General features: G+C 41.9%; 1 protein-coding gene across 2 annotated transcripts in view; it reads right to left on the minus strand.

Moving 5' to 3' along the window:
* Positions 1–2,057, minus strand: part of LOC118429523 — a 3,107-nt gene extending 1,050 nt beyond the window's left edge. The window contains exon 1 of one of the 2 annotated variants that reach the window (XR_004832737.1): positions 557–616. Coding sequence is in view for 1 of the 2 variants with exons in the window: in XM_035840023.1 (XP_035695916.1) it covers positions 1,767–1,999 (233 nt within the window). In the remaining variant the exon portion in view is untranslated. Of the gene's footprint in view, positions 1–556; positions 617–1,766 lie in introns of those variants that run through there. The other variant, XM_035840023.1, reaches the window with a different exon arrangement.
* Positions 2,058–16,762: the final 14,705 nt, after the last annotated feature.

Consider the following 16,762-nt stretch of genomic DNA (forward strand, 5'->3'; position numbering starts at 1 on the left):
ACAGTGTTTAACCGGAAGCTGTTGACTAGTGACAAGGAACGTTTTGCTTCTCGTGCAAATTACACACCTGTGACATTGCTGGGTAAAGAAACTGGTCTTTGGAGGTCTACAACCTGCGTCATGGTGTGTCGTGAGGAGGAGCTAAAATTTATTTTTACCTCTCTTCAGATTTAAACGTTAGGCAGATCAGACGTGTCCAATTGCAGCGCTCTTACCCGTGCAAATTTAATGGATCCAACGCCATATGTCATTTACGTCTAAAACATTAAAGGAAACGGAAAGGGCGCACACAGAGCGCAAACCTGTTTTCATGTTTTAGTGAATTACTATCATATATGATACCACATATTTAGCAATAATGATAGGTCTCTTGCTGGCCTTCCGGTTGTCTTTTTTCATTTGCCATTCCTTTGCAATTTAACCTGCATTTATATGTTTATGTGTTTTTATGCCAAATGCACCAAACCTCACTCAATCCAGGAAGGCTACAGCTTCCTGCCCATGTAGGCTTGCTTGTGTGTAAATAAATAAAAAGTACAGCCGTCAGAAAACTCACCTAAACCCAGAGCCGAAGTAGGCTCTCTTGGGCATGCTGTCCAGTCCAGCAGAGCCGGCCAATCTTATTTTGATATTTTCTTTATTCTGATGTCTTTTATATGATACTTTTCGCTCCCGAAAGCTGCCCGGTTTGGAAATGTGACCTAAGCCAAAGCAAGCAGCCTAAAGTACTGTTTCATTATATTAGAATAATTGTTGGATATTTGCAATAGTTTACAGTTCAACTCCCATGTATATACGAGGGGGGTTCAATAAGTTCTTTGCCTCACCAAGAAATAACAAGCACAACTCAGATTTTCAGGCACAACTTCATAGTATGAAGTCTTTTATCAATATCCTCCAAATTACAAATCATTGGAGTCATTACTTTCCAGGCATTCGTTTTTTCTAAATTAGAAGGTAAGTGGGGAGAAAAAGAAGGGTGAAGTGTGATCAGACAATTTGACCTCACACCTCAGGTTGCAGATCAATTGTCCACCTTTTTTTTCGTTATCCCTTACCTAACGTTACTGGGTGTCGCCTGCAACATGATGATCACAATAATTTGAATTTTGGTACACATTTATATAAGACTTTATACATGTACGTGGGGTTATCAATAAGTCCCCGACTTTACCGAGAAAAAATAAGCACAGCTCAGATTTCGAAGCATAGATGTCAAGTATAAAGTCTTATATAAATATGTACCAAAATTCAAATTAGTGTGATCATTACTTTGCAGGCGACACCCAGTAACGTTAGGTGAGGGAGAGGGAAAAAAACGTGGACAATTGACCTGACCTGAGTATGTGGGTCAATTTGCGCTGCTGGAAGTTAGAAACCCAATTCTTTTTGCTTGAAATAGGAAGAGAATCATTATCAAACATTTTGACAACGTCTTTTGTTAATTTATGGCATGGGAAACTAGACCCACACATGTCTGATCACAATTCACACAACTTTTTTCTCCCCACTTACCTTCTAATTTAGAAAAAACGAATGCCTGGAAAGTAATGACTCCAATGATTTGTAATTTGGAGGATATTGATAAAAGACTTCATACTATGAAGTTGTGCCTGAAAATCTGAGTTGTGCTTGTTATTTCTTGGTGAGGCAAAGAACTTATTGAACCCCCCTCGTACAGATTGCCATACATTGTACCTGTCACAATTGTCGCGCAATAAATTTCCATGGAAAGTTCTATGTAGTAAAGCCGTCAGAAAACTCACCTAAACCCAGAGCCGAAGTAGGCTCTCTTGGGCATGCTGTCCAGTCCAGCAGGGCCGGCCAGCGGCTCCTGTTCCCTGTAGCTCTCCAGCCATGCCGGGGCGACCCCCACGTCCATGGCGCCGGTGTCGTCCTGCTCGAGCGGGCGGTTGCGGGGAGCCGACGGGCCGGCAGGGAGACTCCACACCGAGGCGGAGCACACCAGCAGGACTAACAACACCGTCAGGGATGTCATGGCGGGAGCAGACAGAGTCGCTTGTGTCGACTAGAAGAGCTGTAGACGAGATTCCTTGCTGCATGAAAAGCAGAGATTCAAATTCCATATTTAGCTTTGTAATGTAGTTGTCAGCAGGTCCCTAGCTATAGGCTACATGGCTGGATCAGGAAGAGAAGGTTATGTCGATCAGAAGAGCTGTAGACGATAGTCCTTGCTGCAAAGGAAACAGTGACTCAAATTACTACTGAATAGTAGTAAAAACGTCTGACCGTTTCCAAAACTCTATCCAGTTGCTTGAGTAACTACTTTTAGGCGCATCTTATTACCTGGACGTCTAACCTACATCGGCGTAGTGATTCAAATCATCTTTGTAGTGTTTTGCCTGCTTGTCCCTAGTGATAGGCTACTTGTTTAGAACGGGCTGGCAAAACCAAGAAGTAGCCAATGAAAAAATTGAATGGTCAAGAGAAAGACGTATATACAGAAGGAGCCGGACTCGTATGTCGATCAGAAGAGCGGTAGACGAGAGTACTTGCTGCAATGAAAACAGAGGCTCAAATTATCTTTTTAATGTTTTTGTCTGCAGAGCTTGTCCCTAGCCATAGGCTACTTGTGTTGTACCAAGTTACGACATGTATCCGTAATACCCCCTTTCCACTAGGACGGCGCTCTCGCCGCGCTCTCTCTGCGACCTAAAATTTTACAGACCGTTCAACGATTTCTATAGAAAAGAAACGAATCTTTTTACACTTTGTGTGTTTTGTTGTCTTCTCGGTCACACTTTTACATTCTGTATGATATACCCAGTGTGTAAGCGAAAGTTACACATATCCTATTCAGGTGTCTAGTGGAAAGGGGGCCTTAGCTGTACTCTTAAGATCTTGTTGCGTCATTGAAGCTTGTCTTTAATGTACTTCATACCACCTTGCATAATAGCTGATTATATACTGTATAACTTGTGCCCAAGGTTACGGTTAGAGTTCAGTTTTAGATCTGTCTTATCTAAAATATCACGGTGTCACGTGGAGGGCGCTCTACAGTTAGCCCATAGGCATACAGGGTTCCGTCACCGCAGGGAAGCTTATCCTACATTCGGCAAAAGTTTAAGACGTCACTACATAAAACATTTCGTAAGAATGGTGGCCGCCAGGTGTGCGAGCACGAGTAGTATCATCAGATATCTTATCTTGTCTTATCATGTGAGTTCAGAGATTCAAGAAGACGATAATAAGGACGGGGAAACTATTCGCCAAGGGCAACGTTGTAGGGAAACTTACAGTCGTCCTCAATAGGGTGAAGCATGGTATCTTTTTAAGTAATTAAGGCTTAGCAGTAATGCAATGTCGGCTCCTGTCTTAAGCCAAGCACAGCGGGTCACCCTTACCGTTGCCGATAAGTGTTTCTAGTTATTTTACGTCCAGAGGTATAACGCCCGAAGATACACGCCACCGCAGACTTTACGTCCCCATCTCAAAAGGACTGTCAACAATCCCTTAATCTACGTCCTCTGGATTAGCAGAATATGAACCATAGGCTTTGGGTCATCATAAAGAGACTACTCTTACCTTTTCATTTTTACTTGATAGCCGGATGTTACCCATCTATAATGTAACGCACTGGGGCACGTTTTAACGTACTTCCGACCACGCGACATACGTATATACATTGAACATTTTTCGCGAGGATTTGATAACATTTATAGATGTGACCTTCATAGATCAATTAAGAGCACGTGGTACAGTTCGAGTGAAATGGATGGAAAGTATTGGTAAATGATGACATCCGCATTCAAGCATAGCTCTGTACCACGTAGAGCAATCAAGCTAATATCAGTATTTTAGCCTTCTACATTTATAACTAAATACGTATGTGGGGGACTGACGTCAATTCTTCATCCGTTGCGCTTCACGGCCTTGTTTTATTAAAATGAATGCATTTTTCTCGGTGCTATAAAAAGCGCTGTTGTGTTTATTTGCCAAAGAACCTATACAAAATCTTAATCAACGCCGGCGCCGTGAAATTATACTTAATAGGAAAACAGCATTACTTGTTAAAGACAGCCTCTGACGATGATATAATTGATAGAAGAGGCATATTGAACTGTTTACTCTCACAGATTGAAAGTTTAAGCGCTACGGGAGGTACTTTTACTGCGTTTTACCACTTCGTACAGTGAACATTTGCAAGTTTTAGCCGGGCGGAAGGTACCTTGTACTTGTACTACTACATTTTACTACTTTGTACTGGGTGGCGTTGAATGGCAGTGTGATAAAGCTAGTGGACACGAAATCAAGAGGCCACGGGGACAGGCACGATTCAAGCCTTTCTTCTATAGACGATGTGCCCCTGAGAAAGACACATTACAAGGCTTTCCTTATACCCCCTCTTCAATAGGACGACGCCTTCACCGCGCTCTCTCTGCTACATAGAATTTGACTGATCGGTGGATAAATTGTGTAGAAAAGAAAATATTTTTTTGTGGTTCTCTCAGTCACACTTTTACATGATATACCCAGTGTGAAATCAAAGGTTACACATATCCTATTTAGTTCGCAGTGAGAGCGCATTGCGATCGCCGTCTCGTGGAAAGGCGGCCTTACTCCACACATGTGTATCTGACGGGCCACCGAGGGGCTTTGGTTGGTATGTCAAAGTTGTTGAAAGGAGTGTGAATTGCCTTCCAACACTGTGTTCTAGACAGATGATTCACACTTTCCGCTTGCTCTAAAGAAGTTGCAACGTTCGAAAGATAAATTCAACTACATTCTGGAAGGCGATGACCTTTACTGTGTACAAATATATAGGCAAATATATCAACGAATGCTTATACCGTAGAACCAATAGTGTAAATGACATGTCTGTCTAATAGCTGTTATAGACCTTACGAAAGTCGCTGTACTTTTGTCGTGTCTATAAAGATGTCTATGTTCAAGTCCGTTTTGAGGCCCGCATGGATTACTTACACACTGTCCCTTTAGCCCCAGGAGGGCCTTGTGACTACATGTATCTTCACCGGTACCTACTTTGGTGGGTGCTATCTTTTACGCCACCTGGCCTGGAGAAAACGCGTGGATACGCTTGACGCAACTCGGCAGAGTGGACATTTCAAAACGTGTATTTTGCCGTAGAGATAGATGTCCAACATTGCTGCAAATATGTATCAATGCCAGTGATATCGGTTACGGATACTACTATGGCGTCAGGCCAACGTTGTTAGTCATGTTTCTATGTCTGGTAGGATATGGCTCCGTCTAAAATGTATCATCCGTCATGTTTCGAATTTTTATTCACGGTTATACCACCTTCCCGCTCTCGTCTCGCCGCGCTCTCTCTGCGAGTTAAAATTTGACATGTCGCTCAACGAATTGTATAGAAAAGAAACGAATCTTTTTACACCTCGTGCGTTTTGTCGCTTCTCGGTCACACTTTTACGTTTTGTATGATATGGCTAGTATGAAAGTGATAGTTACAAATATCCTATGTATATCGCAGTCATAGCGCAGCGCGATCGCCGTCTAGTTGAAAAGGGGCCTTAGGAAAGGTATGCCAGGTTGCAAGGGACAGCTCTCAAGGAAAATCTGATTTTTCTTGGGTCACCGGACAGACGCTGCACTTTAACTGGTGTGAACCGAAAATTACGTTAGTCAGCCACGGTTTAACGTCCTGTCTGTAGCCAGGTGCGTAACTGAAGGGTTTCTGACTCGAAACCCAGTGGTCACGGGCTCTAATCCTGCCATGCTTTCGATGTTGTGCTGTTCGAAAGTATGGCTTTCCTCATTCCATCCAGGGGGTAAAGGGTACCTGAGTTCAGTTGGGGAGTTTCTGAGGGCGGTGGAAGGAAAGGGATTGGCTCCGCTTTCCAATACCGTGCCCTAGAGACAGTAGATAACCCACTACTCCTACGGCCTCAAAATGGTCATGAGACTACCATTACTATTTTCTAAAACGTGTGACCAGTAGCGCACAGGGTTCGAACCCAGACCTTCAAGCCCGGGGACATGGTTGCTACACAGGGCTACCGGCAAAGAAATCTAGGAAAGCAAGTTCCTATATAAAGCAAACCCAAGCTAGCCTTCCGGCCAAATTTACCTAAAATTATTCTTAAAAAAGACAAGGTACTAACAGACTTACCTGTGCGTGTCCGCTGTAGACAGGTAGACAGGTGATGTCGTTCAGGACGTTGTCGGCGCAGTGCTGAGGCGTGAAGCTACCCCACGCCTTTTATAGCCCTCTGCTTCGCGTCAGACGTAATCACATGGCTCAAACGTTCTTTACTTCAAAAGTTATTTGCATATCGAGCATCCGGTTGATGACGATAATGCAAATTTGAGAGGAGCGTAGGCGTAAGTTTCCCGTCAACTTTGCATTATCTTTATTTTTAGATGTTCCACGTATTTTACTCTTTGAAGAGTAAGAGCAAAGATGTAGGAAAAATGACCTGTTCAAGTAAAGACATGCTTTCAAAGTACGACCCCTGTGTGATTTACGAATGGTCATGACAGTAGACAAATCGTAGTTGATGATATGCTGGCTTGGTGATACGGATCATATAGTTACTGAATTCTTTTGTGAAACGTGTCCAAGAGACCTTCACACAAACAAGACATACGGGTGCCTCAGTGCAGTACCTTTGATGTTCTGACGTGTGTTTCTTTATCAAAACATTAAAGAAAGTCTTTTTACGTGTACACTGAATCCACCAGGATTGAAGAGGCCCTAGTCTCTGCAACCAGAAACCAGTAGGCGGGTAGGCCTGAGTAGCTCCAATGTCCATCTACTCGTCAATGAACTTCATGAAGCCATTGCTTGTACGCAGTCTGGTTGCTGTGCAGTCTTTAGTTGATTCCATGTTTACATAACTCACAAACTGATAAACTCTTTAAGCATATGTAAACTGCAGTTTGAATCGATGTCCTGTGGTGTAGTAGGGAGTGTGTACTGGCTTTAAAAGGTCTGTCATGTCGATTTCTTCCTTTCCATTTACAATTTGGTACACTTCAAGCAAACCCCCTCGAGACCGTACGTTTCTGACAGCTAAAGTCGATAGCCTCATTCTCTTCCGGTGCTTTTTGTATAGGACAGGCATTGGAGCTGTGAGTAATCTCCAAGCAAAGCCATTGAATACTATTTCGGGAAGTGAGGATACTTTGATTCTGTCTTGTCATCTCCTCTACACTAGCATGGTCTAACACCCAAAGACAGTCTGCTAGTGCAATGGATGAACATTATTGCTCGACAATAGTACAGTGTATAATATGTATGGCAACACTAGACAACGGTACATACAGATATAGAAAAACAGAATGTGAAGAGTGACCTCGCCGTTCGAATATGGAAGTGGTATTTTGCTGTCATCTCATCGGCACCATCAGAGTTCAGATGTTATTTGTCTGACCTGATACGATGATGCTTTGATGCTAATAACAAACTTTGAACCACGCTCAACAGAGACGGGGGGCGGCATAAACTTTCTGATACTTATGACCCCCTCCTGCAAAAGTGGCGTGTTCCTGACGTCACTGCTGGAGATAGAGAGGGTCATTCTGTGAACAAGGTCGACGGAGTTCGACCGAAAATTTAGGGTAAGTCCCTATATTAATTCAGTGTTGGAAAGAAAGTTTTGCTATTCTATAACAAACTTTGAGATGGCCAAAGCTAGGCCCAGGGCTCACGTTAGCTTATGGATGTTATTACACTGGCAAAGCCTTGTGATGCTGGCTTGTATCCCTCCAGATCCTCTAATTACGTTCGTGTCAGACCTTACCAAGGGCAAAGAATGTCCCATACTCGTTTCCTTATTACCTCCATGAAAAAATGGAGGTATAGGTTATGGCGTGTCTGTTCGTGTGTCTCTATGTCCGGATATTTGTGGTCAGCATAACTCTAGAACTCTGGAACTCTAGAATTCGTTGAGCAATCTTTCGAACCTCGCAGTGCCACATCGGCGCCCCTACTGCAGTGAGATACCACTTTTACCGCATAGGGCGGTTATACCTGCTATATAGCGATACAGCTACAGTTACAGACTTCCGTTGGTCATCGCACGACTGAACATTTCCCATCTGTAAGACATGTCATTGAGTTCACTGAGCTATATAGATCTAAGAATAATTCATCGCGAAGTTCGCCCAGCTCACATTTAACATGAAAGAGAATGGAAAAATAGAGTAGAGAATTATTATAATAGCATTTTGTCTAATCTATCCTAAAAGCTGACTGACAAATTCTAACGTATTGCATTTGACTTCGTTCTATGAGACCGTGAGAATATGAATATCCTGTATCTTCTGTAATGTGATGATTGTGTGATGTTAGGACGAAAGTAGTTGTTTTTCATCTCAAGGCAGATTTACTGGTGGCAAAAGGAGTTATGTCACTGGTAGATGTCACTGGTAGATGTACCTGGGTATTAGTTATTTTATCTGTATACGCGGAAACATTCGGATGGAATTTAGTGGCCACTTTTCTGGATCTGTGCGTGTCTCTTCCTGTCAGTATTACCACCATCTAGTCAGGTCCAACGGTATATTTTCTGTAATATGTGGGTTGTGTGATGTAAAGACGAGAGAAGTTATTTTGTCTGTATCATCAGTCACTGAGTTCTGCATCTATAGTCTTTCGAAAGTCCTATGTCTGCTGCATGCTTGAAATTAGGCTAGGGTGAAGGTGAAATTTAGTGGCCTCCTTTCCGGGTCTGAGCGTGTCGTGTCCTGTCTGTTTAATCACCATCTGGCCTAACGACCTGGGTCTTTGTTCTCCCCCGGCTTTTGTGATCTTTGTAAGCTCCACAACCATACAGAAGGCTTTGTGATGGAGAAAGATGAAGAAGACACGACGTCCAATTAAGAACAATCTCATCAGCAGAAGTGCGGAGGTCCGGCGGGATGATGTTATTCACCGTGCTCACCCGCGGGACTGTTGAAGCGGTCCCATTGCCGCCTCTCGGACATGAAGAGGACGGAGATGGGTCCTCACGGCGCTCTCGTGGCGTGGCGCGCAAGCGGGGATTCTTCAGCCATTCTTACCGTCTGCTAATTACCTACACGGCTTTCCGGTATGTGCAAAAGACGTGTACCATTATGAGATACAAGTGGGTCTCTTCATGATGCCGACCCCACAATATCGCGATCCCAATAACAATTTCATACATGTTGTCAGTATAGCGCCTTTACAAAGGCAGTTATTGGCTTATTTGTACAGTGTCTGACGATTTTTAGCACGCATTTTCAGTCAATTTGTCGACGATGTTCAACAAATTTTCGTGCAATTATCCGGCGTTGGTGATCTTTTGTCGTGCAGATAAGCGAAGTCACTAACAATGGAGTGAATGGGAGAAGGTTTGGGATACGGGGATTTATATAACTCTTGTCTGCCCCCTCCTGTCCGAACCATGCACCAAATAAGATCTGGAAGCTCTGACCGTCAGAGGAAGGGAGTGTGTGGAGTACTGGAGCAGGAACGTGTAGTGATGACACGAAAGAAGAATACAACTTTTCAAACTTTCAAATCATCACAATCATTTAGCAGCCTTCACTTTCCTGCACTTTATACTATGTACTATGTAGAATTGTGCATAAGACTCATCAGGAGTTTAAATCATGTAAACTGTCTATACTTTTTCTGACCCTTCCCTCTTCCCTCATTACCTCAATGAATGCGCCTTGTAGGCCAATTTTAGCTTTCATGAATAAACGAAGGTTTAAACAAACAAAAAGACTTTCCTTCTTTACACCCCCTCCTCCTTATCATCAACATAATCTAACATGTTGTTTAGACACAGTGTATGAAAACAGCATATGACCTCAAAAAGACAATGGGACTAGATTATATACCGTTTTCTTGTCCATATTAAGACTTTAGTACGGCTTGTAACGACACCGGCAAGTGATGACCGGTAGCCGTTGACTTGTCTGGTGCTAGGTGGCAGGGTACCATATTGTTGATAGGTTGACATATACATGTATGTTACTTACCATAGATAAAGCAAGGAGGAAGTTCAAAGGTCATTCTTACCATCTGTATTGCATATCATACCCTCAAAGTATGGCTTAAAGATTTTTTCATCCAGCTATATTTTGTGTTATAGAAGTTTAGGCTGTATACGTAATGGGATAGTACGTTTCACATTGTTATGACACGGTTTCTTTTATTTTGCATTTTCTATGTCTATCTAACTATCTATTAATCTGTTTACCCATTTTTCTAATTTACCTATCTATCTATACAAATAATAAATTTGAAAAAAAAGTGTTCTGCTACATATTTGAATCAACCATCTGATGGTTTATCAGAAAATACTACTGTTAACACGTATTCTCATAATTCCACCAGGTGCAATTATAACGCCACTCCAAAAACCGTTGCTATAGAGACCTTCTCAAGATTGTCTTCAACACCTTAATATCTGAATTGTACTACATTTAAGACATTTTACATTTGGTGTTCAAGACAATCATGGGAAGACCTCTTTACCAACGTTTTTTTTTTTTTTGAGGTGGCGGTATAATGGCACCTGGTAGAATTATGATAGTCGATGTTAGATTGGAAACGTGTAAATCTTTAAAACTTTATCTAACGTTGAATATTATATGGAAGTACATAGCAAGTTTGGTATTAGTGAAAAAGTTTAAACTTTGTTCTCGACCGAAAATTTATGGTGAGTTTCTTTTTGTGTTGGAAAAAAGTTTTAACCTTTTCACTATGGAATTTAACAACACAGGTGAACTATCATTCGATCGGATAAGTTTGATATTGTTCATTTCTCATATCGCTCATCTACTCTTACATCTGTTTTCGTACAGAAAAAAAATGTTGCAATATCTGGATGAATCCTCCATCGCCATTCTTGGGTCCTTCAGAACTGTTATAACACTGAAGTACTGATATCTAGTGCGTGGCCGAGCTCTTGGAGGCTACGTGTGAATGCCAGGCGGCGCCGGTAGTGGCCGCCAAGTACACGTACATCTCAACAAGAGTGGAGAAATTTTTGCTTTAACAGTCCTTGAAATGAAGCGTCCATTTTCCCGCATGTTACGTGTTGCCGGCTAACCTCGCCAAGGTCGCGGTTATCAGTATATCATCGTGCGATTCAAATCAGCAACTTTACTTCAACTTTCTTTGCAAAAGTCTCCAACTATCCTGCGCACTATGTCGATGACGGTTACGTCGATTGTGCAGGCTTCTGCAGAATTCAAATGACCTATCACATATGCTGTAAGAATCTAACTTAATATTGTCATAACATACAATGTTCGTGGATTAGATAGAAAAAGTTTATTTGCAAGTTCATGCCCGAGGCCTAATTGCAAGTACATGGTATAAACATAGTATATATACGAAAATGAACAGTTATGGACAACATTCTATTCTAATACTAGTGTAAGCTATTTCTAAACAGGTTGGGTTTGAATCTTTCTTTGGAAGCATATCAAAGTACAAAAACATTTCGACAGATATGCATTTGCAAACATCGTGGTAAAAGAAATAATATAAGCCATTTGAGGTCGAAGTTGATATAAAGGTACCCATATTTTTCACCTGCGTTAGGTGAGTTAAGTCGTGTAAATGCCATTTCCAAAATGAAAAAGGGGCTATTCAGGAATGGTAGTGTCCTCTTGATCTTTTGTTCTCTTATTCTCGACGCCTCCCAGGTTTGGAAACTATCTGCAAATTGACTTCTCCGCAATAGATGCTTTGTGTGTAGCCGCATAAAGAACTCTCTATGACTCAAGCTCATTGAAATGTGGATTGTAGCGCAACCATTGTTCGCGCACAGGTTTAGCGAAAACAGGCGCTTTCGGTCTCATTTGGCAAAACTAAATACCATCTCTGCTTTCTCAAGTAGTCAATCACTAGTTTCTGTGTATAGAACTTCTACGAATCGAAAACTCTCAAATCCACTCGTACGTGAAAGACGTGAGTTTGAATTGTGGGCATTTGCAGCTGTGTACTATTCATTATAAAAGAACACCAGGTTAGTCTTATTTCTTATAGTCTGGGAATCTAAAACTTTCTCTCAAACGTCATGAAAGACGTGAATTTTTATTGTGGGCATTTACAGTTGTGTATTGTTCTTTATAAAAAACATGGGTCCTCTTATGCCAACAATGCGAAGAGACCTTGGTTGAAAGCTTGGAAAAATAACTTTAGGGACTTAAGGACGTAAGTTGTCGATCTGACTGAAGTCCGGTTTTCACTATAGACACACCTGTCTTGTGGCGGCTAATGGTCAAGCGGCTAGGCGAACGGAAGCGAGAACGAGAGGTCACTGGTTTGTTTCCTGCCATTTTTGCTAGACTTTTTGTCCTTGCGTAACCCTTTATTTCTTATTGTAATACGATACACGATTTAAAATTACGATTTAAAAGACAACTCAAAATATTCGATCCTTGTATATGAAATTCGTCAAGCGAACCGTCAAACCTTTGGTAGCTCATATGTCATGTGCAGGGCGGCCCCATGCATCCAACTGCAGTGTCTACGTACACCACGGGGAGTGAAGACTCAAAAGGATATCAGGAGGTATTTTGTTCTGAACCTACTAAGAAACAACTAAGACCATAATTAAGTATTAGAAACCCCCTACAAGAAAGCGTAATGGTGCAGAGCAAAGCCTCATTCTGAGAAAATGCCTGCTGGCATTCCATGTGTTGAGGAAGGAATCAAGCCATGTGTTACAAGCTCTGCAGTCTCTGTCGTCTGGCCCCATATTATCTGCATCAATGGCCTTAACATCGGTTTCATAACATATTTCCTTTTTTATTTTTTATTTACTCAGAGTTCACCGCAAAACAGGGCTCTTGGAGCCACTCAAACGTTTTGGGTTACAATGCTGTATTATGAAGGAAGATGTCTGTTAACCCTTGACTTAAACAGTTTCAGATTGTATCCCATGGGGAAGGAGGTCCGTGGAAGCTTATTCCGATGCTTATAGCGATGTTGTTCTAGGAAAAAAGCTCTGAGCGTGGAACTTCCTTCTCTTAGGAGGATTGTGGAGGAAAAAGGATGATTTGCCTCCGTGGAAGTGGCTAAACGGGTTCTTGCAGTAAAGGTTCATATTGGAGGCACAAATGAATGAAGTTCTGCCGAGCATTTTCCTATCACATTTCGGACGTTTTGACAGTTTCCATGACTAGATAAATCTACTGATGAGAGTCTGCGTCAGATCCCACTTCTAGTGACATCTAATTGAACTCAAGTCTGATCTGAAGGAGTTCTAACCGTCCAAATGGACAGTCGTGTTGTCGTACGAGCTTACAAGTGGACCGTTAACAAGTGGACTTCGTGTTGGAGGACAGTTCTTGTTGGCTACTCAAAACTTCTAAACTTTGTAACGTTATGTAACAGATTAACTTTATAGGATGGAGCATCGTGGACATGCTGCTTGTCCTTGTCAATTTGTGCTTTTCATGTTGTTAGCGTAATCACACTCTCTCATTCCCTCTCACTGACTCACTGACTCACTCATTCACTCACTGACTGACTGACTGACTGACTGACTGACTGACTGACTGACTGACTGACTGACTCACTCACTCACTCACTCACTCAACCACTCACTCAACCACTCACTCAACCACACACACACACACACACACACACACACACACACACACAAACTCATTCACTATCACACGCACTCCCTCCCCCCCACACACATACGCGCACACACGCAGTTTACAAACACACATACGCAATCACTCCCTCATACACACATACTCTCACACCCACACACACAGTCACTCCCTCATTCATTTACAAGCACACACACACACACACACACACACACACACAAACACACACACACACACAAACACACACACACGTAACCTAGTCACTCACTACCTTTCATTCGCTCATTTCAGTTGCCAAGTGCTCAATGAAGTGTAAAGACTTCCGATCACCACTAAACCACATCCCGCTGCACGTTACAGATATGCACTCATAAGTACATGTACATATACTGGGTACAGTTTCGCCATTTGGCACTCAGCCGACATATGGTCAGTAATGTGTGTAGAAACGGCGGCTACGTGAGGTTATGTTACAAATGGCTATGGTTGACAGTTCGGCCTCTTTTCGTAATGTGGCGCTTTTCAAGTAGGCAGCAACGTGGTAACAAAAAAACTCATAATTCCCAGGATGAAATGCAAAAATAAGATCCAACATATAAGAAAAATACAATTCTAGATCTGGTGGCGTTTCAGTCACGGATGGTCACGCTCACAGAATGACGCGTACGGTGACGTCAGGACTACAAAGCTTTATGGGATCGTACAAGCGCGAAAGGCGTGGTTCTTACTCGCCAGCATTCCCTCCCTCACCGAGACGGGGGCTGATATAGATTTCCAGGCTACCAGCACCACTAGTTCGGTATGACGTCAGCAAGTCAATCAAAAAGTTGAAGGAGCTTTACTACAAACCTTTAAAACACTTAAATATGCACTCTACCGAAACGCGAATAGAGATAAATAGACTAAAGGAAGAAGAAAGGAAAGGAATGACTGGTTTATTTGATGATTATGATTAGATACAAAGTACATCGCAAACATTGGGAAGATTTATAATACAGCTTAACATTTAATACTAACTAATGACTATAATTTTGTTTCTAAACTCCAAAATTGTGTGTCGTCAGTTCAGACTTACCGTTGGATGTTAAATCTCGGTGACTGACTCCTAGCCTGATTAAATCTCGCTTATGGCAGCCCGCCCAACATCCGCCGGGGAGGGGCCAGTTACAGCCAATAGGGGTTGTACTAATAGCTCCATGGAGCCAGCTCCATGGAGCCAGCTCCATGGAGCTATTAGTACAACCCTGCGCCCAACCTACCAGCTCCATAGCTGGTACTTTTAATACATAGCCAGGTTTCACGTCACCTTCAAGAGAAATTAATAGTTCACTTTGAATGCATACAATTGGTTCACGTCACCTTCAAGAGAAATTTATAGTCTGCCTTGGAGACGCTCTGGTAACATAGTCTTTCGACTTTACGCACTTGGAATACATGGGTTTCATTTCACCTTCAACAGAAATTGATCGTTCGCTATTCTTTTTTGTAAATAATGACTATTACTATATGAAAAAATAATGACAATGACTAAAATGATAATAATAAACAAGCCGGCACAGCCACGGCCCACATTCTTTCACCTCTACGCACAATACTATACATGTTTCACGTCACTTTCAAGAGAATTGGTAGTTCGCTATACTTGTAAACAATAAACAAGCCCGCACAGCCACGGCCCGAATTCTTTCACCTCTACGCACTTTGAATACTATACATGTTTCACGTCACCCTCAAGAGAATTGGTAGTTCGCTATACTTGTAAACAATAAAAAGCCCGCACAGCTGGGCCCACATTCTTTCACCTCTACGCACTTTGAATACTATGCATGTTTCACGTCACCCTCAAGAGAATTGGTAGTTCGCTATACTTGTAAACAATAAACAAGCCCGCACAGCCACGGCCCACATTCTTTCACCTCTACGCACTTTGAAATTGAATACTATACATGTTTCACGTCACCTTCGAGAGAATTGGTAGTTCGCTGTTCTTGTAAACAACAAACAAGCCCGCACAGCTGGGCCCAAATTCTTTCACCTCTACGCACTTTGAATACTATACATGTTTCACGTCACCCTCAAGAGAATTGGTAGTTCGCTGTTCTTGTAAACAACAAACAAGCCCGCACAGCTGGGCCCAAATTCTTTCACCTCTACGCACTTTGAATACTATACATGTTTCACGTCACCTTCAAGAGAATTGGTACTTCGCTGTTCTTGTAAACAACAAACAAGCCCGCGCAGCTAGTCTCCAAGCAGAGCTTGGTGGAAAAATCGGGACCTTTTCCTTTCAACTGTTATTTTAACTGCGCTTTGGCTTTGGACATTTTGTCAAAAGTAATAAACTGGACTGAAATAGAATATCTCGTACCACCAGTTTGTGAGCACTTGGGCCCCCATAGCAGATCAACAAGCTAGGATGATTGTTAATGATATATAACGTTATGTAAATATACGTTACTGTTTTCTATCTGTATGACATTTCTCATATCAATTGTGCACCAACATTGTTTAGTTCAGTTCAGTTCACTTTATTTATTTATCCAGGAAAATACATCGCCTACTGGCGTTTTTCAATACCTCCTGGGGGGCCGGGAGACCCCAACATAAAATAACACAAAATCACAACAAATTGAAATCAAAGGTCAAACTAACATAAGTAATCGTCAGCTGTCAACTATTTACAATACAAATAACTCAAGATAACTTGATATAATAATGGTAATAATAATAACAATGATAACACATTCAGGCAGTGGATCAACTTAAAATCAAAGTAATGAAAAGTGGAATGAAAAGTGGAATTTGCATATCAATGTGTCGCTGGTCGGGCACTGTTTGTTACAAAGTTGATTTGAAAATGAAAAATAACAGTCAGAAGAGAACATAAATGTCAGTCTTAGCGTCAAAACATAATACAGAAATAAAAAAAAGGATCCACTGTGATATGACAGGTACTAAAGCTGAAATATATACAATCAGAATCCTTTAGTCCTGGTCATACAATCGTTTAAACTGTGACAGTGTCCTCGAAGATCTTAATTGGGACGAGAGGGAGTTCCAGAGCACCGCACCTGCGTGTGAAAAAGCTTTCTTTCTATATTCAGATTTAGCTTTAGGCAGCAGGAGTCCACCTTGTGATCTGAGACGGGTATTATGTGTGTGTATTTCTGAGAGTTGGGAGAACAATGCAGTAAGGTGGGGAGGGGTC

Source organism: Branchiostoma floridae, chromosome 13, assembly GCF_000003815.2.
Source record: "Branchiostoma floridae strain S238N-H82 chromosome 13, Bfl_VNyyK, whole genome shotgun sequence".
In the NCBI taxonomy this organism is placed as follows: domain Eukaryota; kingdom Metazoa; phylum Chordata; class Leptocardii; order Amphioxiformes; family Branchiostomatidae; genus Branchiostoma; species Branchiostoma floridae.